Below are 26,343 nucleotides of genomic sequence, written 5' to 3'. Positions count from 1 at the left end.
ATCTGCAATCCCAGCACTTAGGAGGCTGAGTGGTGGGAAGGTCATGAGTCTGAGGTTGGTCAGGGTTACATAGTTAAGCCTGTCTCAATACTTAAACAAGGTCAACTAGATGGTTCAGCTGGTAAAGCAGTTGTAATGTAAGTCTGAGGACCTGCTTTTATTACTTAGAACCCACACAAAGGTGGAAGGAGAGAACCAAGTTCACACAGTTATCCTCTGATCTCCACAGATATAACTGTGGCATGTTATGTACCTATCCCCCATAAGTTTGTTTAATGAAAGAAGGAAAAGAAGGAAAACTATTGTATCAGGACCAGTGAGCTGGCTCAGAGGTAAAGGTGCTTGCTGCCAAGCCTGGTGACCTGAATTCAATCCCTGGAGCCCTCCGTGAAAGGAAAACACTCTTTCCAACAACTTGTCTTCTGACCTAATAGGCATGGGGTGGTACACAGACAGACAAGACAGACAAATCAATTGATCAATCAATGTAAAAAAATTAGATCCCATTAGTTCCAACATGTGCTTATCAGTCTTATCTGGCATGTTACACCATATGCAATCCATGAAAAGGATTTACAGATCTATCTTCTAAATGAGAACTCTGCAAAGATGGCACAGAAGAGGGCAGGGAGAAGAGGGAGAGCAATTGGGGAAATCTACAGAAAGACTATTTACTCGTTCATGGAGGACACTGAACAGTGTGCCGACTGTGATACGTTCGTAAACCAGGCGAATTTTCTTCAGGTCCCGGGACAAACATACAGCCATCAGCTGCAGCAGGTTAGGGTGCCGTAGGTTGCTACACAAGATAAAAAAAGCTTCATAAGGGACAGGACATATGAGAGCATGATGAAAACACAGTTGGTAGTCTTTCTTTTATGTCATTTGAACCCATTCTAAACAAATCCCATTCATAGCCAAGCATGGAGACTCAATGTATAATCTCAGCACTTGGGAGGTGGAGGCAGGAGAAGGTCAAGATCAAGGTCACCCTCTACTACATAGTGAGCTCAAGTCCAGTCTAGGATACATGATATCTTGTCTCAAAAACAAATAACACAGAGAAAAACAAAAACCAACAAAATACAATTTATATACAGCATTTTTCTTAGAAAATAGAATGAGTTCTGGAAGGGGAGACATCTATTGGAAGAAGCTGAAGGTTTAAAGTTATCAGTGGCAATAACAACAATGTTGTCAAAACCTACAAAACAAGATACTCTGGGTGCTGGCCGGTCTTCTGTCAGCTTGACACACAAACTAGAGTCATCTGGAAGGAGGAACCTCAGTTGAGAAGATGCCTCCGTTAAGATCTGGCTATAAGGTAGATCTTAATTAAATTAGTGACTGATGGGGTTTGCAGGCAGCAGCCCATTGTGGGTAGTTCCTTCCCTGGGCTGGCAGTCCTGGGTTCTATAAGAAAGCAGGCTGGGAAAAAAAGAAGAAGAAAAAGAAAGCAGGCTGAGCAAGCCAAGGGAAGCAAGCCAGTAGCAGCACTCCCCCATGGCCTCTGCATCAGCTCCTGCCCTGCTTGAGTTCCTGTCCTGACTTCCTTCAGTGATGAACAGCTCTACAGAAGTGTAAGCTAAATAAACCCTTTCCTCCTCAACTTGCTTTTTGCTCATGGTTTTTGTCACAGCAATAGAAATCCTAATTGAGACACCCTGCATAAGCTGCATACATCATCTCAGACATGCACCCTCCTGCTTGCTTTAGAAATGTAATAACCAAGCCAGGCAGTGGTGGCGCACACCTTTAATCCCAGTACTTGGGAGGCAGAGGCAGGTGGATCTTTGTGAGTTTGAGGCCAGCCTGGTCTACAGAGTGAGTTCTAGGGCAGCCAGAACTGTTATACAGAGAAGCCCTGTGGGGGGGAGGGCTACAGGGGTGGGGTGGGGTGGGTGGAGGAGGCAGCTAATGTCAAGGTAATGTGTCCAAAGTTACACACCTACTCAGCCTCATGTCAAAGCATCACCATGCCTACCTACCTGTCTTTTCAGATTGTGTGGGTCATTCAGGCTAGTTTCTTCAAAAGCAAGGATTTCACCTGTCTAGAAACACCTCCTGCAGGGCTAAGTGGAATATTCAGGAGCTAGCTCACTGGCCTGGTATGAAATCATGAATCCAGTGTCTGACTCACCAAGACCTAAATGACAGAACTCTAGAACTTTAGGAAACCTTTGGAACTGAGACTCAGTAGTAGAGGCATGGTTCTCAGACATCTGATCTCACAGACTGCTATGCTCTGCGAAAACACAACGGTCATTTGCTCTCCCGGTGGGTACAGTGTCCCAAATGGAGCAGGCCTCAGGGGCCACAGGAGGAAAACCAGATGGTCCTGGAGCCTGTTCATCCAAAGACATGACTTATGGGACAGTTGACAGACTGGAGCCCCTTACCATCACAATCCATACTCTTCATACTACATTAATCCCTCTTTATATGCAATTTTCTGTTGATTTTTTTTTTTTTTTTCAAGACAGGGTTTCTCTGTATTACGGCCCAGGCTGTCCTGGAACTCAGAGACCCACCTGCCTCTGCTTCCCAAGTGCTAGGATTAAAGGTGTGCAACCACCACCACCCTGCCCTGTAGTGGGTCTTGTTCTTGGTTCTCTTTCTTACCTGCTGTGCTCCTGCTCAGCAATCAACAAGTCAGCCAACCTCAGCCTGCTACAGTGAGGACGGGCGGGGAGGTTCAGTTCTTTCACTGTGACTCGGCTCCTGTTCCACACTAGGCTAAAAGGTGCGGAGAGGGTGCAAGGAGGAGTTGAGCAGCCACTGCTTCCGTGAACCAGTCTTCCTTCCCATAGACCCAGACCACAGAATCCTACCTCCCACCACCTTCCAGGGTCTAAAGCACCCTGGAGAATTAGGTGGGGCAAAAGTCACAGAAGGCTCCAAGGGAAGAGAGTAATTTCATAAGGGTTTGTGTTAGGCAGTGGTGACAGCAGTGTGGCAAATGGATAGGGCAGCTGTGATCAGAGACTAGAGGACAGTTAAGAGGCCATTAGGACAGACGGTAGCAACAGTGGTGGGGCAGAGGAGTGGCGGCCTGACAACAAATTCACAGCATGGGCAGAAAAACAAGGGGCAAAGGGCCTAGTGAGGCCACCAGGGGCTTTTAGATGTGTGTTCCTTGAAGGAGGAAAGAAGATCCAGGCTCTAAAAGCCAGGACAGCTCTTTTGACCCTGCAAAGACCGGGTCTCTGAGGAGTGAACACATCCAAGAGGTTTCTGTCGTCTCCAAATCCAATTACTGCCACCAGCCCTGGGTTTGGCTGGTGAGAGCCGCAGCCCATTTCAGAGGCAAGCCAACCCATCCTGCTGCCTCTAATTCTTCAGAAAGCAGAAAGGTCCGCATACTGAATGGGAACCTTTTCAGAGCAGCTGTTCTCTGGGTAGAGGCTATTTGGTAATGTCCATAGACAGTCTGCTTGTCACAACTGAAGGGGTCAGAGATCAGGCACATTCCTGAACATCTTACAATGCACAAGTCTCACCACAACAAAGAATCATCCGGCCAAAAATGCACACAGTGAGAAACCCTAACTTAAACACATATGAGTTTATCAATTCACTGGAAGCCACTCTTCCAGGGGACACTGGCCAGCTCCTACTTACTTGGTCATGACCATGTAGGGGCCACTGAAGAAAGAGAAGGTAGGCTCATCATCAGCTTGAATCACTTCCTTTTCTCCAATTACTGGAAGAGATCCTGGATAAGTGAGCTGCATCCCTGGAGTGAGATAAAACTGAAACCAAGGAACAGCTTCAAATTGCAAGGGAAGAAACTGGGAAAGCAATATACCCGCAGAGTCTTGTCACTTCGGCTTAGAGCTGCTGATTATTTAGTAAATACATTCATGTACTACCTTTGCTGTTGGCTGGCTGAGTTTTGAGACATGGCCTAGCACTGTGTAGTCCACAGTAGTCTCAGACTCAAAGAGATCAGCCCGCTCACCTTCCAAGTGTTGGGGTTAAAGGTGTGTAACCCTTGCCCAGCTACACTATTTGTTTCTGAGACAAGATCTCAATATGCAGCTCACACAGACATCAAATGCATGACCTCCCTACCTCTACCTCCTGAATTCTGGGATTACAGGAGCATGCCATCTCATGTAGCTTCTGGTATTTCTTTTTACAATGACACATCCTGCTAAAGGGTAGCATCATAGGCATGATCCTACACGATCCACCATTAACTTTATACTATTTTTAATTCTGTAATATTCTTTCCCTTTTCCTGAGGTGGTTCACAGACAGAAGCCCAACATCTTACCTGAAATGGTGAACTGGGCCTAAGGGGACTGTGGCAGTCTAAATGAGAACTGATGTTTGGTCCCCACTTACTGGAGCTGTTTGGGAAGCATGAGGAGGTGTGGCCTTGTTGTAGGAGGTGTATCCCTGGGGGTGGGCTCTGAGGTTTCAAAAAATGCACTCCATTCCAGTTAGCTCTCTCTTCTCTGCCCTGTGCTATGGACCACATGTGAGATCTTAGCTAGTGCTCTTGCAGCATGCCTACCTTGCCAGTTGCCATGCTCCCTACCATAAGGTCATGGACTCTAATCTTCTGGAACCATGAGCACCTAAACGAAATGCTTTCTTTTATAAGTTTCCTTGATCATGGTGTTCTGTCATGGCAATAGAAATGTAACAAAGACAGAGGCCTATTGCGACCTCTCCAGAATCCAGGCCTGTGTACAACAAAAGTCAACATATCTGTGCTGGGGATACAGCTCCACAGTAGAGTAGCTGCATATCATGCCAGAGGTCCTGGGTTCACCTCCATCAATGGGGGGAGGGGAGCCAAAATTCTTTTTGCCTCCAATCCCACCCCAAGCACCTTGGTAGAAACAATAGAGACTGAAAAAGCAAAGGTCGGGTTGGAGAGATGGCTCAGAGGTTAAGAGCACTGACTGCTCTTCCAGAGGTCCTGAGTTCAATTCCTAGCAACCACATGGTGGCTCACAACCATCTGTAATGAGATCTGGTGCCCTCCTCTGTATACATAATAAATAAATCTTAAAAAAAAAAAAAAACAACAAAGGTCATTCATTCACCCAGCAATGTTCCCCAGTGGGATGGATCACTTTCTACACACTTGGTATCGTGCCAGAGTCATTCAAATGAATTCTATATGGTGTTTACCATTTCTCAGTAAGGACAGGAACACTAAGAAGTATCTTTCCTACAATGCAAAAGAGCAAAGAAGAAAAAAAACATACTCTGAGGAGAGGAGGGAGGAACTGAAGGCTGGTATCATATATAACTCAGAGACAAAGCACTTGCTTAGGATGCAAGAGGACCTAGATTCTTTAATTCTCACGAAGGTCCCAGACACTCTCCCTTAACAGAGAGGCAGAGAGCTGTGCCAACTCTATGGATTTGCTTCCCAATGGCCTTGCCTCCCACAGGTTTAATGAGTATATCTGAAATGCTTTTAATGAATTGAGGAATGTTTGGAGGACAAATAGTATCTGCCAGTTAAAGAAAGAGGCCACTGGGGAACATAGCTGGATGAATGAATGACCTTTGCTTTTCCAGAGTGGAGGTAGAAAATCATCAGGTTTAGCTTGATCTAGAGAGTGAATAAGGTGGTTTACACCTGTAATCCCAACACTGGGAAGCAGATGCAGGATTGCTGCAAGTCTGAGAGCTTACCTCAAACCCCACGCCCAAAAAAGAGAAGAGCTGAAGGAGGTGGAGAGATGTGGTCATATGATTCTCTAGCTAGACCAGCAAACCTTGCTATGAGTGGCAACCTCTTACCTTCCCAAAGCCAAAGCTGTAGATGTTTTGGGCAGAAATGATTCCAGGTTTGAGCTGTCGGTTAGGAGAACTATTTGGGCTCCTAGAAACATTTAAAAGAAAAAAATTAAGAATTTATCATTCATATCCAAAGGAACAACACTAAACCGAGGTTTCAAAACTGTGTTAATTGTTATCATAATTAGCTTCAGCCATCCACCTGACACAAACCTAGAGTCACCTGTAAACAAGAACCATTAACTAAAGAACTCTCCAAATCAGACTGGCCTGTGACTAGGTCTGTGGGTCATCTCTTAATTGCTAATTGCTGCAGGAAGGCCCAGCCCACTGTGGGTGGTGCCATTCCTAGGCAAGTGGCCCACACTGCATAGGAAGTGAAGCTGAACAAGCAAGCCAGTGGGAACAAGTAAGTAAAAAGCTGTCCTGCGAGAGCTCCTGCCATGATTTCCTCAATGATGGACTGTGACCAGGAAGTGTGGTGATACGTTATGCTCTAACAAATAAAGCTTGCCTGGAGATCAGGGTTCGAAACCAGTCACTAGAGACCAGGCAGTGGTGGCACACACCTTTAATCCCAGTACTTGGGACAAAGAAGCAGGAAGTGACAAGGCTGAGAGGAGAGAGGAAGTGATAAGGCAGGAGAGAGAGAGGAGCTCAGCCCTTTTCAGTCTGAGGATTCCTAGAGTTAAGAAATCTAGTGGCTGGCTGCTCTGCTTCTCTGATCTTTCGGCTTTCACCCTGATACCTAACTCCAGGTTTTTTAATATTAAGACCAATTAGAAGAAGTGTAAACCAGATAAATCTTTCCTTACTAAACTGCTTTTGACATTTATCACAGAAATTATGTAACATTATGACATTTATCACAGAAACAGAAAACACACTAAAGCAGCTGATACTATTTGGCTTTCCTCCCCCTCCCCCTCTTTGTGACAAAGTCTTTTTATGTAGCCCAGGCTGGTATGAGATCTTCTATCCCCTCCTAAAGTGCTGGTACTGAGGAACACAGGGTCTCTTTTGGAAGTATTAGTTTGGTAGATAAAGGAACTTAAAATTCAGAAGAAAACTCAAGAGCAATTTATTGAAGTTTGAAAACAAAACAAAACAAAACAAAAAACAGGATAGGCAAGTTGTAGAAGAGGGATAAGAGGGAAAAAGTGTTTTCTGTTTTAGAAAGGATATTGTGGGTCATAGATTATGCGGAGGAAGCTGACATAGGTATGTATTATGTTCAATATGTGCCTGAGAAGCATGTGGCTGCAAATAGTCCTTTTTACTCCCTTTCTCCCTGCCTAGCAGCCTACAAGGATTACAGCTGTGCACCATCATGCCAAGCTTGACTTCTTGTTAAGAGTATAATAAAGCATGGTGTTCACACCTGAAATCCTAACCCTTGGGAAGCTGAAATAAGTAGATTGCCATGGTTGGAGGCCAGAACAGGCTAACAGTGAGACTGACTTTAAAAAAAGAAAAAGAAAAAAGAAAAGAAAAAGTTTTTTCTTTTCAAGACAGTGTTTCACTGTGTAGCCCTGGCTGTCCTGGAACTCAGAAATCTGCCTTCAAAGACCTACAGAATATGGCATTTAAAATTTTTTAAAACAGACTTTCTGGACAGTGAAACATGTCTGCTCCTGGCAGCACTGATTTACTTCAAAGAGAAAGATGGGCATTGAAGACACTCCATATGGAATTTATCTTCTTCTTGGCAAAAATAGCCATTTGGGCAAGAAATTGGCCTTGCCTGGACTGTTTGACAAAATGTTGTATTGACTGGACATGCAGGACCCATGAAAAAGTGACCACTGAACTTTGCAAGACGAGATGGTCCTTCAGGTTCCTGCTTCACAGAAGAAACTACCAGACATTCTACAGGACACAGAGAGAAGCAACTGAGAGACTCTAGGCCTGTGGGCTAAAGAATGAATGCCCCAACTTTGCATAACTGTCCAGGCAGCCAGCTGTCTCTGTCATTCTAGATTTTTGGAAGTTGCTTATAATGTACTTCCTGTTTACTTAGGTAATATTATATTCTTTCTGAGGTCTTTGATGTAGTTGAAGACTAGATTAGTTATAATTTTCCTTTAGACTCACAAATATAGAATAAATAGAATATTCTCTTTAATTTTGCCAAATACAAATAGACTAGAAATTGTAACTGTAATTCTTGCTTGATAATTGTTTGTTATATGTAATTTTACTATGTTAAAGTTAAACCCTTCCCTTTTGATTAGACAGAATAAGGCGGAATAAGCAGACAAGGAGAATTCTGGGAAGGAAAAACAGAACTGAGGAGTAGACACCAGCCCACCGTCTAGGGAGCAGCATGTAATGGCATACAGGTGAAGTTATGGAAAATGTGGCAACATATAGATTAACAGAAATGGGATGAGTTTAAGTGTAAGAGCTAGTAGTCGGTAGTTAGCCTGAGCTAATGGCCGAGCAGTTTTAATTAATATAAGCCTCTGTGTGTTTACTGGGTCCAAGCAGCTGCAGGACTGGTGGGTGAGAGAGATTTGTCCTGACCATGGGCCAGGTGGGGCACAGGAAAACTTCAGCTACAATATATTGAATTTGAGGTCAGCCAGGGCTACATGAGACCCTGTCACAAAAAGGAGAAAAGACTTTAGGCAGCTGACAGTGGTAGCACACAGCTGTTAATTCCACCATTTGAGAGGCTGAGGCAAGAAGACCTCAAGTTTGAAGCCATTCTAAGCTAGTGAGTTTAAGACTAGACTGGGCGGGGTTGAGGATTTAGCTCAGTGGTAGAGCGCTTGCCTAGCAAGCTCAAGGCCCTGGGTTCGGTCCTCAGCTCCGGCAAGAAAAAAAAAAAAAAAAAAAAAAACTAGACTGGGCAAGGTTATACTTGTCTGTAACCTCAGCCCTTGGGAGGTAAAGACAGAGGATACAGAGTTCAAGGCAAACTGGTGGCCACATGAGTTATGGGGGAGGAGATGACAAAGGATGGTGGTTATCAACAGGCAGTGACGGTGTATAGCAGCAGCAACTGGCACTCAAGTGGATGGCTCTGTTTTCTTCCTACCAATAGCCACACAGAAAAATACCGAACACTTCACTAATTTGTACATTATTTTAGCACAAGAGGCCACAGCAATTTCTCTGTATTCCAACTGTAGTATATGTATGGCCAAATGAACACAATTAATTGACTTTTTGTTATGGAAATAAAGATGGTGTAATAGACATCCTCTGAGGAAGGAGCTATGATTCTCACCTCCTGGTATTTACACTCTCACAGGTCATTTCAGGTGGCTCTGTTGACTCAGATATTGCAGAAATAATGGAGTTAGTTACTTGGGCAGAGGAGGGATGGCTCAGTGGGTAAAGGTGATCACCACTGAGCTTGATGACCAGAGTTTGATCTCCAAGGTCCACATGAAGGAGAGAGAACTGACTCTTACAAGTTGTCCTTTGATCTCCACTTATGCATGGTGGCATGTGCACAAATGGGTACTCGCACACACCCATGCACATGCACATACACATACAATAAGATATAATTACAAAAGGGAGTCATCTCCAAAGTATGATCTACCCTGACTTTTGCCCTGATCTCTCTTAGATCAGTGGTTCTGGGGGAACTTTGAGGACATTCAAGCAGCCACTAGGGATCCAATCCCAGGAACAATGTGCCAGTCGTGTTAGTGTGCCATTTTAGAACTGAACCCTCATTCAGCCAAGCCTTCAGATGATGGCACCCCCCCCAACCTCTTCTCTGATTCCTGACTCACAGAAATTGTGTGAGATCAGGAATACTTAGTGTTTCAAGTCAGAGTTTGAAAGAATCATAAAGCCTATCTTCTACAACTTTTTCATTTTAGAGATGAGAAAAATACAGCCCAAGGAGAGAGACCTCTGGCCAACCAAAGGACAGGGATCTGCAAGGACTAGATACAAATGCTGCTCATCCCACTCCTACACTCAAACCATCTGCATAGCAGGCCCATCAATGTGGTGACATTTTATTTGTGCTTTGATAAATAAAGCTTGCTTAGAGATCAGGGGGAAAGGCCAGCCATGTTTAATAAACAAAGTCAGGCAGCACATGCCCTTAATCCGATCACTTAGCTGGCAGGGTCTCTGTGTGTTCAAGGCCATACTAGGAAACAGAGCTAAGTATGGTGACACACGCCTTTAATCCCAGTACCAACCATAGAGATGTGGAGGTCTGTACAGACAGTGACAAGGGAAGTGAGGTAGCTAGGCTAAAAGCCAATGAGAGAGCAGAACAGCAAGGCATATAAAGGCGTGGGTAGACAGGAAGTAACATGCACTTGGAAGCTGCAGAGTTGGTGAGGTAAGGGTGGCTGATGGCTCTCCCTAGTTCCCTGATCTCTCTAAGGCTTTCATCCCTGTATTTGGCTCTGTGTTTTTCATTTAATAAGACCGTTTAGAAATTCATCTACACAACAACTTTACAACAGCAGTGCCTTCTTTAGTTTTAAGAGCTTGGCACTGTGTCATGTATGCAATGGATGCTCAGCGGATGGTCCTTCAGTAGTTTTAACTCAGGCTGAATGAGAGCTATCCTGCTGCCAGAGGTGGTGGCGCACACCTTTAATCTCAGCACTCAGAAGGAGGCAGGCTGCTCTCTGAGTTCAAGGTTTGGTCTGAACAATGAATTCCAAGACAGTCAGGACGATGGAGAGAGACTATGACTCAAAAACCCAGCAAAAAAAGGGAGGGGGAAGGAGGAGGAGGAGGGAGAGGAGAAAGACGTGACTGTTCTAATTCTGCTCTTGGAAATACTAAAGGTCCTATCTAATTAGCAATTCAGCAGGGACAGACTTCCCCTCCCTGCTTCAACCTGTTATGCTGCTAAAGACCCAGGTGGCGCCAACCCGGAGGGCTGATGTGGTTCAAGACTGTGCTCACCCCTGCATGAGGCTACCAAACCAGGGCGGGCTGCAGATGAGACGCTGAGGGGAGTCTATCCTCTTCAGGAGGTCATAGGAGACACCCTGGACGATAGCCTTCATATGTGAAGTGCAGCGCTGCATGAACTCCACCATCTGCAACACACAGCAGAGACACTCAGTGCTGACAGTATGAGGGATGGAGGCTTCAGCATGCAGGTGGTCTGAGTTGCTGAGAGCTCTCAACAGGGAGTCTCTGGAAAGGGAAGGACCTTGGTGATTTTCTACAGACATGGAATGTTTTCATGGAGAGAACCTGTCAGCCATTTCCTCCAATTCTGTCCTTCAGTGGATGAGGCAGCTAAGCTGGGACAGGGACTGTACAAGGCAGTGCTGGCACTCTGCATGCTGTTTTGTTTTACATTTGTCATGTTATTTAGTTCTCATTAAAATGTATGATAGGGTTAAGGAGGTGGCTTAGTTGGTAAAGTACCTGCCATGTAAGGATGAGGACCTGAGTTCAGAGCCCCAGAACCTACATGAGAAGTTGGGCAGGGTGGCACATGCCTGTGACTCCAGCACTGGGGGTAGAGGGCATCAGGGGAAGGAGACAGGTAGATCGTAGAAGCTCACTGGTCAGGCCTACCAGCCTGGTTCAATGAAAGATCCTGTCTCAGAAAATAAAGATGGAGAGGCTGAAGAAAGCTCAGTGGTTAAAGCACCTGCTGTTCACTCATCCAGAGGACCTGAGTTTGATTCCCAGCACCCACATGGCAGAATCAACTTGCGAAAGTTGTCCTCCGACCTCATACTCACACAAGGCACACACACATCATACATAAACACACAATACACAGTAACACTAAAGGGAAAGACACACTTTCAAAACTAAAAAGATGGGGCTGGAGAAATGGCTCAGAGGTTAAGAGCCCTGGATACTCTTCCCAGAGGACCCAGAGTCTAATTCCTAGCACCCACATGGCAGCTCACAACTGTCTATAACTAAAGTTCCAGGGGGACCGCACACCCTCACACAGATATAAGTGCAGGCAAAAATACCAACTCAAATAAAAATCTGAAAAGATAAAAAATTAAGATGTTGAGTGATTGAGCAAAGACACCTGATATTTATCTCTGGCCTCCACAAGCACTTAACTTGTTTCAACTCAGGTCTCTCTGCCCAATGTTAATGCTAAGACCACTGTAAAGTTCTGCTCCCAGGGATCCTGACTATTAGTCCATATTCTTTTACTGGTTGGATAAGGAGGCCCACTCTTACTTGAGTGCTACGATCCTTCCCTGCTGCCAAAGCCCAGGCCTGTGGGTTTCGACCCTTCTCATCATGGAGTCGCAGGTCACCCCCTGCATTCAGCAGTTTACTGAGGATCCACTGGTTGCCTGAAAAAGCTGCTGCATGGACAGGAGTGCTCCCATCAAAGCATCGGCTAGGAACAAAAGAAATACAGTGAGCGTCCATGATAACCTTCCTTCCAGTCATTAACAGTACATTTTAGGGATGAAGATTACAATACTGTCTGTGAGAACACTGATCTGTGGTAGCAAGAGCTTTACACACATTTTTTTTTTTTCAGAGCTGAGGACCAAACCCAGGGTCTTGCGCTTGCCTACCACTGAGCTAAATCCCCAACCCCAACACACATTCTTTTTAAATCTTTTTTATTCAATGTTCATCTCAACCCTCTAAACAGAATCAAAAGGGCCTACCCAGGTAGGGATTTGAACCTGTGTTCTTTCCTTACTGCCCCCACGGTTTCACTGACATATTGTCTTCGTGACTGCAGTACTCTGGGGTCAGGCTGGTTAAACACAGAGACCACCCCTCTCATGTGACAAGTGCTCTTTTATCTACCCCAAATTCAGTAGGAGAGTCCAACAAAAGTTTGGCATCACCAATCCAGCCAAGGATTTGTTCCTCACAAATTCTACCAATGCTAGGAAACTAATTAAGGAATGAGAGATGGCTTTTATTATGTCCACAAGATGAGGGTGTATTCTTTGCTTTTCTTTTTTTTTTTTTTGTTTTTTTTTTTTTTTTTTTTTTGTTTTGATTTTTTTGAGACAGGTTTTCTTTGTGTAGCCCTGGCTATTCTGGAACTAGCTCTATAGACCAGGCTGGCCTCGAACTGATAGAGATCCACCGCCTGCCTCTGCCTCCCAAGTGCTGGGTGTGCACCACCACTACCCACCACTACCCAGTTTAGCCATGGTTTCTTTTCTTTTCTTTCTTTCTTTTTTTTTTTTTTTTAAGATTTATTTATTTATTATGTATACAGAAGAGGGCGCCAGATCTCCTTGCAGATGGTTGTGAGCCACCATGTGGTTGCTGGGAATTGAACTCAGGACCTTTGGATGAGCAAGCAGTGCTCTTAACCTCTGAGCCTGTGAGCCATCTCTCCAGCCCTAGCCATGGTTTCTTAACAGGGTACACATCAGAATCACTTGGGAGAGCTCAATCCCTTTAATTGAAAAAGAAATGGCAATGAGAAAAGGAAATAAGAGAAAGTGATGAAGAGGAAGAAAAATGTTAAGAAATTTTACAGAAAAAAAAAAAAAACCTTCCAACTTGTTTTCTTGCTCAGAGGCAATTAATTACAAGTTCTGTATTCTAGATATTTTCTATGTATATACAAGTCTGAATAAGAATACGTCATATGAGGCTGAAAGATGGCTCAGTGGTTAAGAGTGCTCACTGATCTTACAGAGAACTTGGGTTCAATTCCCAGCACCCACATGGTGACTCACAACTATCCAGAACTCCAGTTTCAGGGAGAATTGACACCTCTTCTAATTGCCACAGGTACCAGGCATGAAAGTGGCAGGCAAAACATTCATACACATAAAATAAATTTAAAAGTGTTAAAGAATAGTTTATATTATATAAGTCATTCTACTAATGTGGGAGAACTTCCACATGAGAAAGCCACTGCATATTTCTTTTCAATATCTGTATAGTATTCCAGTATAATTTAGTCAATGTGGCATTGAGATATTTTCAAAATCTGAGTCCCAGGGGTAGGGCATGGGGAACACACATCCATAACTCCAGTACTTAGAAGGTGGAGGCAGGAAAGTCATGAGTTCAAAGCAAGCCTGGTCTACAAATTGAGACCCTACCTCAAAACAAAACTACATACCTACACATGCACGCACGCACGCACGCACGCAGAGGTTGGAGAGAAAGTTCAACAGCGGCTGCCCTTTCAAGTTGTCATTTTTAAAACTGGGGCTTAGTAGCAGACACTTACCTAGACTCTACAGGGAACCACAAAATCATTCAAGTCATTTTACATCTTTATAGATTTATAAACACATCTTTAAAAGATTTCTTTTTTTCTTTTCCTTTTCCTCCTCCTCTTCCTTCTTCTCCTCTTTTTTGACACAAGGTCTCTCTATGTTGTCCTGGCTGTCCTGGAACTTACTTTGTAGACCAGACTGGCCTTGAACTCAGAGATCCATCTGTCTCAGCCTCCCAAGTGCTGGGATTAAAGGCATGCACCACAATACCCAGCTTTCATTTTATTTTTAATTATGTGTATACAAGCAAGTGTGTGCACACAAGCAAGCAACCACTCATACACCTCATCTACATAGCAAGTTCCAGGCCATTCATGACTACATACTGAAATCCTATCTTGAAGACGTTTAAATGATTGGATCTTTAAAGAACTAAGCTCTAAATCTGGGCCAAATAGAGTTAAATGCAGGAGCCTAGAAAAAGTTGGACTTTTACCTAAGTACTGCAGGGGATCCCAACAAAGCTGGTACCTGCAATTATCAGTTGAGCCCTTTTTACACAATCTAATGGAGATAGAAAAATGCATGTGAGACTAGGAAAAATCTAGAAGGAAAGACAAGAAAATGTCCATTGTGTTCCTACCCCTGGATATAGAATTGGTACAATGAATATCATTTTATCTTTTTACAAGATTCCAAGTTTTCTCCTATGAAACAATACATAACATTTAACATGAGAACAATTTTTGAGTGTATAGCACAGGGCTTATTTAAGTAAGATGAGAAAAGATTTATGATTGTTCATATACTGAGATTCCTTTAAAAATCAGTTGGAATCGCATAAATGCGCGCGCACACACACACACACACACACACACACACACACACACACAAACACGCTGTGGTTCTGATCAATGAGAACTGTAAAAGTACCCACCTTTTATTCCCTGTCAAGAATTATAGCTCAGGTGAGCATGTGTTAATACCTAGAAAGAAACAAGTATTTCCTAAAGAGACATTCATATGCTACCAAGTCAGTACATTGCTGTTCTTCCATATTAAAATTTGTACCAAATATTAAACTGAGATTCTTTTAATTCACAACTGTAAAAGTTAGGCAAAAGTCACCCTTTCTGAAAAATTGATATCAAGTACATGTCTGTGGGTATTTCGAACTGTTTGAGCAAATGGAGTACATAACATAAATTATAACCCAGAGAACAGAAATAAATCAACAGTGATAGTAATTAAGAATGACTCGTTATTCTCCCATAATTATTTTATAGGGTGAAATATAATTGCTTAGAAAATCAACTTTATTAGTTTAAACATTTCAAGATAGACAAATAACTATTTTATTGATAAAAATTAACAAAGGTTCTTATTTTTTAATATTTTTGCCAAATAGGGGCTAGAAATAAAGAAATGTAGTCAGGCTAGGTAGTGGTGGCGGTGGCGGCTCTGGCACTTGGGAGGTAGAGGCAGGCAGATCTCAGTGAGTTAGAGGCCAGCCTGGTCTATAAAGTAAGTTCTAGGACAGCCAGGACTGTTACACAGAGAAACCATGTCTGGAAAAACCAAAAAGAAAAAAAGAAAAAGAAATGCAGTCAGGCATGGTATGGCATGCTTTTAATCCCAGAACTCCAGCAGCAGCACAGATTTCTGTGAGTTCAAGGCTAACTTGGTCTACACATGGCAAGCTCCAGGAAAGCACAGAATACATAGTGAGACCCTGCCTCAAAAAAACAAACAGCTGGGCAGTAGTGGCACCCCCCTTTAATCCCAGCACTAAGGAGGCAGGTGGATCTGTGAGTTCAAGGCCAGGCTGGTCTCTGTGATTACACAGAGAAACCCTGGCTCAAACAAACAAAACAAAGAAAAGGAGAAAAAAAGAATTGTATTTCTGCAGAAGTTTTTAAAAAGCTGGCAACCAGGCGGTGGTGGCGCACGCCTTTAATCCCAGCACTGGGGAGGCAGAGCCAGGCGGATCTCTGTGAGTTCCAGGCCAGTCTAGTCTCCAAAGCGAGTTCTAGGAAAGGCACAAAGCTACACAGAGAAACCCTGTCTCGAAAAACAAACAAACAAACAAACAAAAAAGATAAAAAGCTGGCAACAGTAGTGACATCTTACAAAGCTTTAATGACCCTGACAATGAACTGGATGTGGAAGCACAGGTCTTTAATCCCAGCACTGGGAGGCAGAGGCTGGCAGATCTCTGTGACATGGCACATTCTAGGACAGTGAAACCCCGCCTTAAAAAAAAAAAAAAGGAAAAAAAAGAAAGAAAGAAACCCTGAAAATGTGAAAATGGCAACAATATTGTAATGTGTGCAGCATTTTCATAAAATATCCAATTAAAATTTAATTACGAGGTTGGGGATTTAGCTCAGTGGTAGAGTGCTAGGCCCTGGGTTTGGTCCTCAGCTCTGGAAAATTAAACAAATAACAAAAAAAAAAACAACACATAAAATTTAATTACAACTTAATGAAACCTGATAAAGTTAAGAAATTGCATGTAATTTTTTTTGGGGAAAAAAAAGTGGTAACAAATGCCTATAATCACAAAACTCAGGAAGTGGAGGCAGGAAGATTAGGAATTCAAGGCCAGCCTCAGCTGTATCAGACCCTGTCTGTAGACAGAGAGATGGTTGAGCAGGTAAAAGTGCTTGCTACGAAGCCTGACAACCTGAGTTTGACACCACACTTCCAGGTCCACCATGCCAGAAGAGGAGAACCAACTCTCTTAGGTGTCCTCTAACTTCCACACTCAGAAATAAAATGTGAATAAGTATTTTTAAAGCTAGCACGCTCCTAGAGCTTGCACAGTGTTTGGCATCTGTAATTCCAGCACTCTGAAGGCTGAGGGGAGGCTCATAGACAGCCTGGGCTAAATAGTGAGTTTCATACAGCATGGGAAGCAGAGACTCTGAGACTCAAGAAAAATGATGTTTAATGAATACTTTGTTTTCTAGAAATTAATATTATTATACTTACTGGTTTGGATCTGATCCATAATCCACCAGAACATCAACTAATTTCATATGGCCCAATAATGCTCCAACAAAAAGCGCTGACTGGCCCAGGCTGTTAACTGCATCAACACAAATTCCTGTAAACCAAATACAGGATCAATATAAATATCAAGAAACATCCTGCAATGGGACTGCTGAAACTTACATTGAAGGAAAATTGTGTTTCTTGTGTTTTTTTTTTTATTTTTGGAAAAATTATTTAATGTACATATGTGTGGATAGGTGCATGAGAAAGCCAGAAGAGGACATCCCATTCCCAAAAGCTGGAGTCACAAGAGGTTGTGAGCTAGGAACCAAACTCTCAACTCTTAACCAATGAGGCATCTATGTAGCCCCGTGCTTTCTGACTTTTGAAACAGGGCCTTGTGGATCAACTTTAACCTACCAATCCACCTGCTTTCACCTGTTGTAGAATATGATTTTAACTAGGCATCGATGTGCTGCATTTGTTAATGATGTACAGATGTGCTGCATTTGTTAATGATGTACAGATGTGCTGCATTTGTTAATGATGTACAGATGTGCTGCATTTGTTTAATGATGTAAAGGTGTGTTGCATTTGTTCATGCTGGCATTTGTTTAATGATGTAAAGGTGTGTTGCATTTGTTCATGCTGCATTTGTTTAATGATGTACAGATGTGCTGCATTTGTTCCTGCTGTATTTGTTAATGATGTACAGATGTGCTGCATTTGTTCCTGCTGCATTTGTTAATGATGTACAGGTGTGCTGCATTTGTTCCTGCTGCATTTGTTAATGATGTACAGGTGTGCTGCATTTGTTCATGCTGCATTTGCTTAATGATGTAAAGGTGTGTTGCATTTGTTCCTGCTGCATTTGTTTAATCATGTAAAGGTGTGTTGCATTTGTTCATGCTGCATTTGTTTAATGATGTAAAGATGTGCTTCATTTGTTCCTGCTGCATTTGTTTAATGATGTACAGATGTGTTGCTGTTTCAACTTTGCCTGCCTAAGGCACCTGACTGGTCTAATAAAGAGCTGAAGCCAATAGCTAGGCAGGAGAGGAATAGGTGGGGTTATTGGGCAGAGAGAATAAATAGGAGGAGAAATCTATACTCAAGAAGGAAGAAAAAAAGAGAGAAAGAGGAGGAAAGAACAAGGGAAACACCCAGGGCCAGAAGCAAGGCAGCCATCAGCCAGACAGACACAGATAACTAACAAGAAAGTAAGAAAAAGTGAAAACGCTCCAAGGCAAAAAGAAAAAAAAAGAGAAAGAGAAATAGGTTAATTTTTAAAAAGCTAGCTAAAAACGTGCCTAAACTAGATAGAACATTCAAAACTAATAATAAGACTCCATGTCTTTGAGAGCTGGTTGGTGGCCCAAAAAAGAAAAGGCCTGGTACATCCACCTCCCAAGTGCTGGAATTACAGGTCTGTGTCAGCACACTGCATAGGGAGAAATCTTTAATTTTCCTGTTATTTACTTAACTTGCTTATTTAAAATAAAAGCCCAGTTGGGGCTTGAGAGATGGCTCAGTGGTTAACAGCACTGGATGCTTTTCAGAGGGTTGGGTTTAGTTCCCAGAACCCTTAGGGTGACTCACAACCCTTTTTAACTCCAGTTGCAGGGGATCCTACGACCTCTTCTGGCCTCTTCAGGACTACACGCACATGGTGCACAGACATACATGCAAACAAGACTCCCATACAAATAAAATAAGCATTAAAAAAAAAAAAAAAGACGTCTGTGTGTCCAGGCTGGCCTGGAATTTAAGATTATCACACCTCAATCTACAAAGTAACTGACATTAGTGTTTGGGTGGGAGCTCCACCTCCACCCTGGCACCCAGGCATCCCTATACCCAAAGAGTTTGGAATGTTCTGGTGGAAGATCCACTTCAACTCCCCTCCCCTATCTCTTTTCCTAAATCTGCCCCTTCAAAGCCTGCCAAACACAGCTCCTCCCCAGAGAGGCTCAAGACCACTCCTATAGGGTATACATGCTGCATCCCAGAAAATAGACATGTGGATTTCGGGTCTCTCTTCCCAGTCTCTCATCCCTGTCTCCTCTCTGAGAGGCCAGGGAATCATCCAGGAAAGCTTTGCCTATTAAACCTGGGCTTTTCCAATTGGGTCTTATTCGGTTTAATGTGGATGGCTGTGTTGGTGGAGAGGTCTTCAGGGTGCGAAGACCTATCAATTAGGAGCTACAGTACACAGTAAACGGGAAGGGGAACTCTTCAGAGGCAGGAGGGTCTCTACAAGTTTTAGACTAGCCAGGTCTACATATTGAGTTCCAGGCTAGCCAAGGGCTTCATAGCAAGACCCTACCTTTAAATAAACAAAACCAAACCAATTACCTTTCATTGCTTTGGGGCTGGGCAGGTGATTCAGAAATTAAGGATCCATACTGCTCTTGCAGAGGACCCAAGTTCCATCCCTAGCACCACACAACAGCTCACAACAATCTAGTTTCCAGTTCCAGGAAATCTTAACACCCTCTTTGGGCAAGCCCCAGCACTAAGCACCTCATGGTTCACATACATACAGGTAGGTAAACACTCATTCACATAAAAGAAAAAAAATCAGCCTTTTTAAGCTTTTAGACTTTTAGCAGCAGCTCAGCTGAGATCCACTCTGGATGAGGACTCAGAGGCTTCCAGTCTGAGGAAACAGGATTGGCTGAGAAGTTGACGAGGTGAGGTTAGCTGTGGCTTGTTCAGTCTCTCTGATCTTGCAGAATTCACCCCAATACCTGGCTCTGGGTTTGTTTTTATCTATAAGACCTTTTAAGATTCGTGTTACAGTGAACTCGGGGCAAAATGCCACCCAGTTAATTTTCCAACTTGTAAAAAGGAACTAAAGAAAAGCTTAAAGCCAGATGTAGTGTTGCATGCCTTTAATCCCAACACTGGGGAAGCAGAGGCTGGTGGATCTCTAAGTTTGAAGTCAGCCTGGTATATGGAGCCAGTGCAAGAACATCCAGTCTTAGTCAGTGAAGGACTGAAAGCTGGTGAAGATGTAATTGAAGGAGGGGTCCACATTCCATCCATAGTAAGCAGCAGAACTTGACAGCTTCAGCCATATAGTTCTTTCTGACTTTATAGTTAAGGAAAGAAAAAAGAGGCTATGGAATTTACCTCTGTGCCTAAAGAAATCCACTGAAGCCAGACATGTGTCAGGGATGTCCCTGTATGAAGGAATAGTAGAGGCCATTTCATGAAGCTACAAAGTTTAAGCATGGATTGCCTTGGAGACCCCAAGATGTTGGAGATGCCAGAGTTGTGGGAGACCTACTGAGGAAAGCTACTAATAGGAAGTGGAAACAGCCCAAAAGAAAGAAGTGTAGTTCAGTCAACAAAGCTGAACACAGTTGGAGATCTGAAGAGTGTTTTGATCTCATTCATGGAGAAGCAAATTGGAGTTTGCCCAGCTTGTTTTTGGTCTTGCTTTGGTCCTGTATTTCCTCACTATGCTCCTTCCCTATGTTTTGGAATGGTAATGTATATCCTGTGGCATCATATGTTGGAAGTATGTGATCTGCTTTTTTATTTTAATTTTTACAGAGATTATAGTTAAAAGATTGAATAAATCTCAGAAGACACTTTGAACTTTGGACTTTAAAACATTGTTGAGACTCTATAGACTATGGGACTTTCGAAGTTAGACTGAATACAATTTTGCATTATGATATATCTACAAGCTTTTGGGGGCCAGTGAGTAGAATGTGGTGGTTTGAAAGAAAATGGCCCACAAAGGGAGTGGTACTATTGGGAGGTGTGGCCTTGTTGAAATAGGAAGTGTGTCACTGTGGGGGTGGGCTCTGAGGTCTATTTTGTTTCAGCTTTGCTCAGTGTGATGTTCAGTACACTTCCTGTTACCTTCCGATCAAGATACAGTCAGCACCATGTCTGTCTGCATGCCGCCATGATAATAATGAACTGAACCTCTGAATCTACGAGTGAGCCACCTGATTAAGTTTTCCTTATGCAGGGCAGTGGTGGCACGCTCCTTTAATTCCAGCACTCGGGAGGCAGAGCCAGATGGATCTCTGTGAGTTCCAGGCCAGCCTGGTCTACAGAGCTATTCCAGGACAGGCTCCAAAGCTACAGAGAAACCCTGTCTCGAAAAACCAAAAAGTTTTCCTTATAAGAGTTGCTATGGTCATGGTGTCTCTTCACAGCAATAGAAGCCCTAAGACACTCCTCTTATATGGGTAATAATATTGTTGTATTAGAGCTCATTCTACAATTTCATTAACTCCTTTTTAGGTCATTAGTCTCAGTAAAGCCATGCTGGGATTTGGACTTCATTATACAATAGATTTGGAGAAGGAAAAAACTTGTCAGATGCCAAAATGTTTGGCTCCTAGACTTAAAACGTTCAGACTGTAAGAAGATGGCTACATGAGCGCCTTTAATTTGACCTTGAGAGAACTAATATTAATTAGTCTCTGCATATCTGACCATATTGATAGTGTTTCTTCAATTTCTAATACCAAAGCTCGATGAATTATTGTATTTCCCGAAGTCACATTCCATCCCCATTAAAGTGTAAAAAATATTAAAAATGGGGCTGGAGAGATGACTCAGAGGTTAAGAGCACTGGCTGCTCTTCCAGAGGTCCTGAGTTCAATTCCCAGCAACCACATGGTGGCTCACAACCATCTGTAATGAGATCTGGTGCCCTCTTCTGTATACATAATAAATAAATAAATCTTTTTAAAAATATTAAAAATGAAAAAAATCTTCTGACTGCAAGATGGCTCATCTGATAAGGCATCAGCTACCAAACCTGACCAGCTGAATTCAATCACCCTTACATGACAGGACAGAATCAACTGCCAGCTGTCCTCTGACTTCCATGCTCAGGCTGTGGCAAGAAAGTCCTACCAAAGAGGAATAATTTTTTTATCTTTTTTGAGGGGGAGGGAGGTTCATTTTTGTTTTATTTCACTTTGCAGCTCTAGTGGAATTGGCTCTCAATAGGTGCAGCATGGCTAGTCTTGAACTCAGACTCACTTGCCTCTGCCCCAGCACTGGGATTACAGGTGTATGGAGTTGTTTTGTTTTGGAAATTTATTGACCTACTTAATTTCATATGTGTGTACTGAAACCGGAACCGGGAACAAAGAATTAGTCCAGGGCGCTCTGTGGCTTACGATGTCCCAGTGTTTCTTACTTTAAGCATGCTACAGAAATACAAGCCTAGATAAATTGGGTATTATTACTAATAGAAACCTGAAAATACTAATGCTATCTAATACTTGGAAAACAATGTAAAACCGTTTATAAGGGTCTACTAAACAACTCATATTAGACTTAGTTGATAAAAGACAGGAGATAGTGACACCAATAAGTTTTTTTTTTTTTCCAAGACAGGGTTTTTTGTGCCTTTCCTGGAACTCAGAAACCCGCCAGGCCCTGCCTCCCGACTGCTGGAACTCCACCACCGCCCGGCAACACCAATAAGTTTTAAGGAGCAGTCAAGTAGGAAAATAAACTATTAGTCAGGACCTAGGAAATTTTAAGTAAAGCAAGAAGCTATTAGAAAACCCAGTTAAACTTTTACCTAGCTTTAGTAACCGCGGTGGTCAGACCAAGTCCACTCAGACTGCGTTCCCTCCCTCTCACTCTCCCAAAGGGAGAGAAGAACGATCATCAATGGCAGGAGGCGGCTGCACGGAAGCAGCACCTAGAGCCGGCTTCACGCTCAGGAGGGAACACTACGTCTCGTCCTCGTGGTCTCGGGTGCTCTACACAGTCAGAGAAACTTCTCTAGTAACGAACTATAGAAATGATCCCTGAAAGTATAGTCTTGACCTCGCTCCCGCGCGCTCCTCACACTGCACCCAGCGCGCTCACATCTTACTGACGGTGAGGTCGCCGGAGCCCGAGCCGCCCGCCGCTCTGGCGCTGCTGTTAGACACAGCTCTCGCACAAACGCTGCCGCGTTCTCCGAGGAACACCTCCGCTCCAAACCCACTTTTCCAAGCCCAGGGAAAAGAACAAACGGGGAAAAAAAAAAAAAAAAAAAAACCCACTGTCCCCTAATTAACATACGATCGCTAAACAGCCAATCGACTGACGGTTCTCTGCCGGCCCGCCCCACTTCCGCCTGCGTCGGGTCGCGAGTCCCTGGCGGCCGCACACGGCCCTGCCGCCCGCCGTCGCGCTTGCCTCCGCCCTGCGGCGCTGGCCTCCCCGGGCCGCAGCGCCTTCAGCCCCGCTCTGCCCAGGAAGAGGCGCCGCGCAGCCGCACCGTGTGGGCATGAGGAAAAAACCGAAAAAGTACGTAGGGAAAATGGCAATTTAAAGATTGTCCACTGCCGTAGCGGTGGCGGTGGTGGTGGCGCACGCCTTAATCCCAGCAGTCGGGAGGCAGAGCCAGGCGGATCTCTGAGTTCGAGGCCAGCCTGGGCTACCAAGTGAGTTCCAGGACAGCCAAGAATATACAGAGAAACCCTGTGTAAAAAAGACTTCAGTCTGGGATACTTATGGAGACCCTATATCAAACAAAATAAAACAAACATAACAACAGTGAGCATAACTGAGATGTTCAGCAAGTAAATGTGCCTGCTGCGCCACCCCTGCAAACTGGAGCTTGATGCCCAGGAGTAACAATGGAGGATGAAGAGAACTGACTCCTATACAAGCTGTCCTCCGACCTACATATACACACTGTAGCATGTGCATACTCAGATCCATAGAGGCATACATAAATGCATTAAACTGAAAACCAGGGTTTAGAGAGATGACTGAGCAGTTAAAAGAGCATCAGCTTCTCTTCCAGAGGACCCAGATTCTATTCTCAGCACCTACGAGGATCCGACACACTCTTCTGGCCACCATGGGCACTCCATGTATGTAGTGCACAGACACATGCTAACAAAACAGTCATACACATAAATTAAAATAAAGGTTAAAAATTTTAAAATATGCCCGCAATGGTGGTGCACGCCTTTAATTCCAGCACTTAGGAGGAAGAGGAAGGTGGATCTCAGTGAGTTCAAGACCAGCTTGGTCTACAGAGTGAGTTCCAGAACAGCCAAGACTGTTTACACACAGAAATCTTGTCTTTAAAAAAATTTTTTTAATTAAGTAAGATTTTATTTAGAATCTGATTCTTGCTGTGGATATCGCTCTGTGTAAATAAAGTTCTGATTGGCCAGTGGCCAGGCAGGAAGTATAGGTGGGACGAGAGAAGAGAATTCTGGGAAGTAGAAGGTTGGGGAGACACCGCCAGCCGCTGCCGCCATGAGAAGCAACATGTAAAGACACTGGTAAGCCGCAAGCCATGTGGCAAAGTATAGACTAACAGAAATGGGTTAATTTAAGATAGAAAAAGTAGATAACAAGAAGCCTGCCACAGCCATACAGTTTGTAAACAATGTAAGTTTCTGTGTGCTTTCTTGGTTGGGTCTGAGCGACTGTGGTATTGGCGGGTAAGAGAGATTTGTCCTGACTGGGCCAGGCAGGAAAACTCTAACTACAGATTCTAAAAGTAACCTGGTCCCTGAAAGCTAAAGGAAAGCACAGGCTTTGCCTCTACTAAGTAAGAATCTAACTGAATGTGGCGATGGTAGCAGTTACTCAAAATAACTAGCCTAAGAATTTGACTTTCTTTTACTTTTTTAAACTAAATTGATTGATTGAGATATAGTCTTGCTATGTAGCCTTAGCTGTAACCAAATCGGAGTCAATCTTCCTATCTCTGCCTCCTGAGTGCAGGATTATACCCAGCCAAGAATTTCATTTTCAGACATTAGTAAGATAGAAATAGGTCACTGTAACTGTGGCAGAGCGAATGAGGGACTGCGTTTTGGGAGATTTGTTTGTTGTCACTCCAAGATCGCCAATGGAGTGGACCATAAGAGTTTTCTGGTGGACTCAGAGAAACATAGAGGGACACAGAGATAATAAGGAGGGTCTTAAAGGACGCATGGTCTTTTTGATTGGGGAAGGTGGAGAAGAGGGTCAGGTGATCACTTCTCCATTGCTCCGTGGATCAGTCAGGTTTATCCTCTAATATTTGACTCTCAAGCTTTATTTATTAATAAAACAATAAAAGAAGCCGCAATATCTGGTGTCCAATGTGTGGGAAGATAATGTGGTGGCTTTTAAAGTTGCCACTTCCCAACTGCCAGAGGGTCACCAGCTTGTCCCACCAGGGCCTTGTCCCTAGAGATCTCCCTGAAATAGCTGAACATTCTAGCCCCTAAATGTGCAGTCACAGCTGCCTGCCAGCTCTGCAGCCGCCTGAGGCAGCCAGCCGCTCATCCCCAGCTGTCATTCAGGCAGCCTGGTTCCCTCCCACACTGTGTCTAGCTCAGGGACTGTGAAGGCAATATGAAGGCCAAGACTTGATCTACAGACTCCATCTTAGGGAAGGGCCACCATCTTAGACCACCTGGTGACCCGGGCTGTACTTGAGCCATCTCTCCAGCCCCCTATGCTGGATTTCAATGGGCAACTGCTTTGCGTTTTGAAAAAACTGACTCTATAATTACACATTTATTAGAAGTCATGGCCATCATAGGTATACCTGTACAAATGAAGACTGATAATTTTCCGGCATATGTCTCTAGTAAAATAAAAGTTTTTTGCATATTACAATATAAAGCATATTACAGGTATACCACACAATCCTACAAGACAGGCAGTTATAGAAAGATCTAATCATACTTTAAAAAATATGCTTAATAAACAGAAAGGAGTAATAAAGACCCCCAGAACTAGATTATACATTGCTCTATTAACTTTAATATTTCAATGCTAAATGAGAAAGGAATGACAGCTGTGGAGAGACATTGGGTAACTGAACAAAACGGCTGAATTAAATCAGCCTGTGTACTTTAGATGTGTTGACCTCAGAATGGAAACCAGGATATGTGCCACACTGCAGAAGAGGTTTTGCTTTTGTTTCCACAGAAGAAAAGCTATGGCTACCGTCAAGATTGATAAAGATTGGATTTGAACAGGAGAGACCTCTTGATTAGGAAAAGTCCATAGTTCATCAAACAGCCTGGTCATTCAATCCAAACTAATTTATAAGACTAACAACTGTCTTTCATTTGATCAGACATAACTCGCCAAAAGGAAAACTCCCCAAAGTTAGGGTTGAGGCAGGATTTTTTTTTTTCTTTCCAGGAGAATAAAAGCATCCAATTAAAGAATCTGAAGATCAAAGGAGTCAATGAAAACAAGAGTAAGAGCTTGGAACAGGGATGCCTTTAATCCCAGCACATGGGAAAGGAGCCATCAGCGTGAGACGAGACCAGAACGGATCCTAACACTCTGCCTGAGGCCAACCCAGGGCCCAGCAGCCGATCTTGCAAAACCCAACAACTTGGAGGTGTTGGTGGGCTTACCCTACTGAACAACCTGCTCAGCTGAGATCCATTCGGGAGAAGATTCAGAATCCTACAGTCTGCAGTCTGAGGAAACAAGATCA

The 26,343-nt window shown here is 43.5% G+C and overlaps 1 protein-coding gene and 1 non-coding gene across 7 annotated transcripts in view; both read right to left on the bottom strand.

Moving 5' to 3' along the window:
• Positions 1-26,343, bottom strand: part of Tex14 (testis expressed 14, intercellular bridge forming factor) — a 127,377-nt gene that overhangs the window by 60,398 nt on the left and 40,636 nt on the right. For 4 of the 6 annotated variants that reach the window (XM_036197549.1, XM_036197551.1, XM_036197554.1 and 1 more), the window contains exons 3-9: positions 16,893-17,007; positions 11,923-12,088; positions 10,663-10,799; positions 5,770-5,851; positions 3,622-3,752; positions 2,623-2,736; positions 676-799 (exon numbers count right to left, since the gene is read on the bottom strand). In XM_036197549.1, coding sequence (XP_036053442.1) covers positions 676-799; positions 2,623-2,736; positions 3,622-3,752; positions 5,770-5,851; positions 10,663-10,799; positions 11,923-12,088; positions 16,893-17,007 — 869 coding nt within the window. Of the gene's footprint in view, positions 1-675; positions 800-2,622; positions 2,737-3,621; positions 3,753-5,769; positions 5,852-10,662; positions 10,800-11,922; positions 12,089-16,892; positions 17,008-22,461; positions 22,691-22,754; positions 22,891-26,343 lie in introns of those variants that run through there. The other 2 variants (XM_036197552.1, XM_036197553.1) reach the window with 2 other exon arrangements.
• Positions 22,494-22,709, bottom strand: LOC118590581. Its single transcript, XR_004945849.1, has one exon. It is a non-coding gene; the product is annotated as a small nucleolar RNA U3 (small nucleolar RNA).

This window comes from Onychomys torridus, chromosome 8 (genome assembly GCF_903995425.1).
Source record: "Onychomys torridus chromosome 8, mOncTor1.1, whole genome shotgun sequence".
Taxonomy (NCBI): domain Eukaryota; kingdom Metazoa; phylum Chordata; class Mammalia; order Rodentia; family Cricetidae; genus Onychomys; species Onychomys torridus.
Note: the sequence above shows the minus strand (reverse complement) of the source record. Positions and strands in the feature narration are given on the sequence as shown.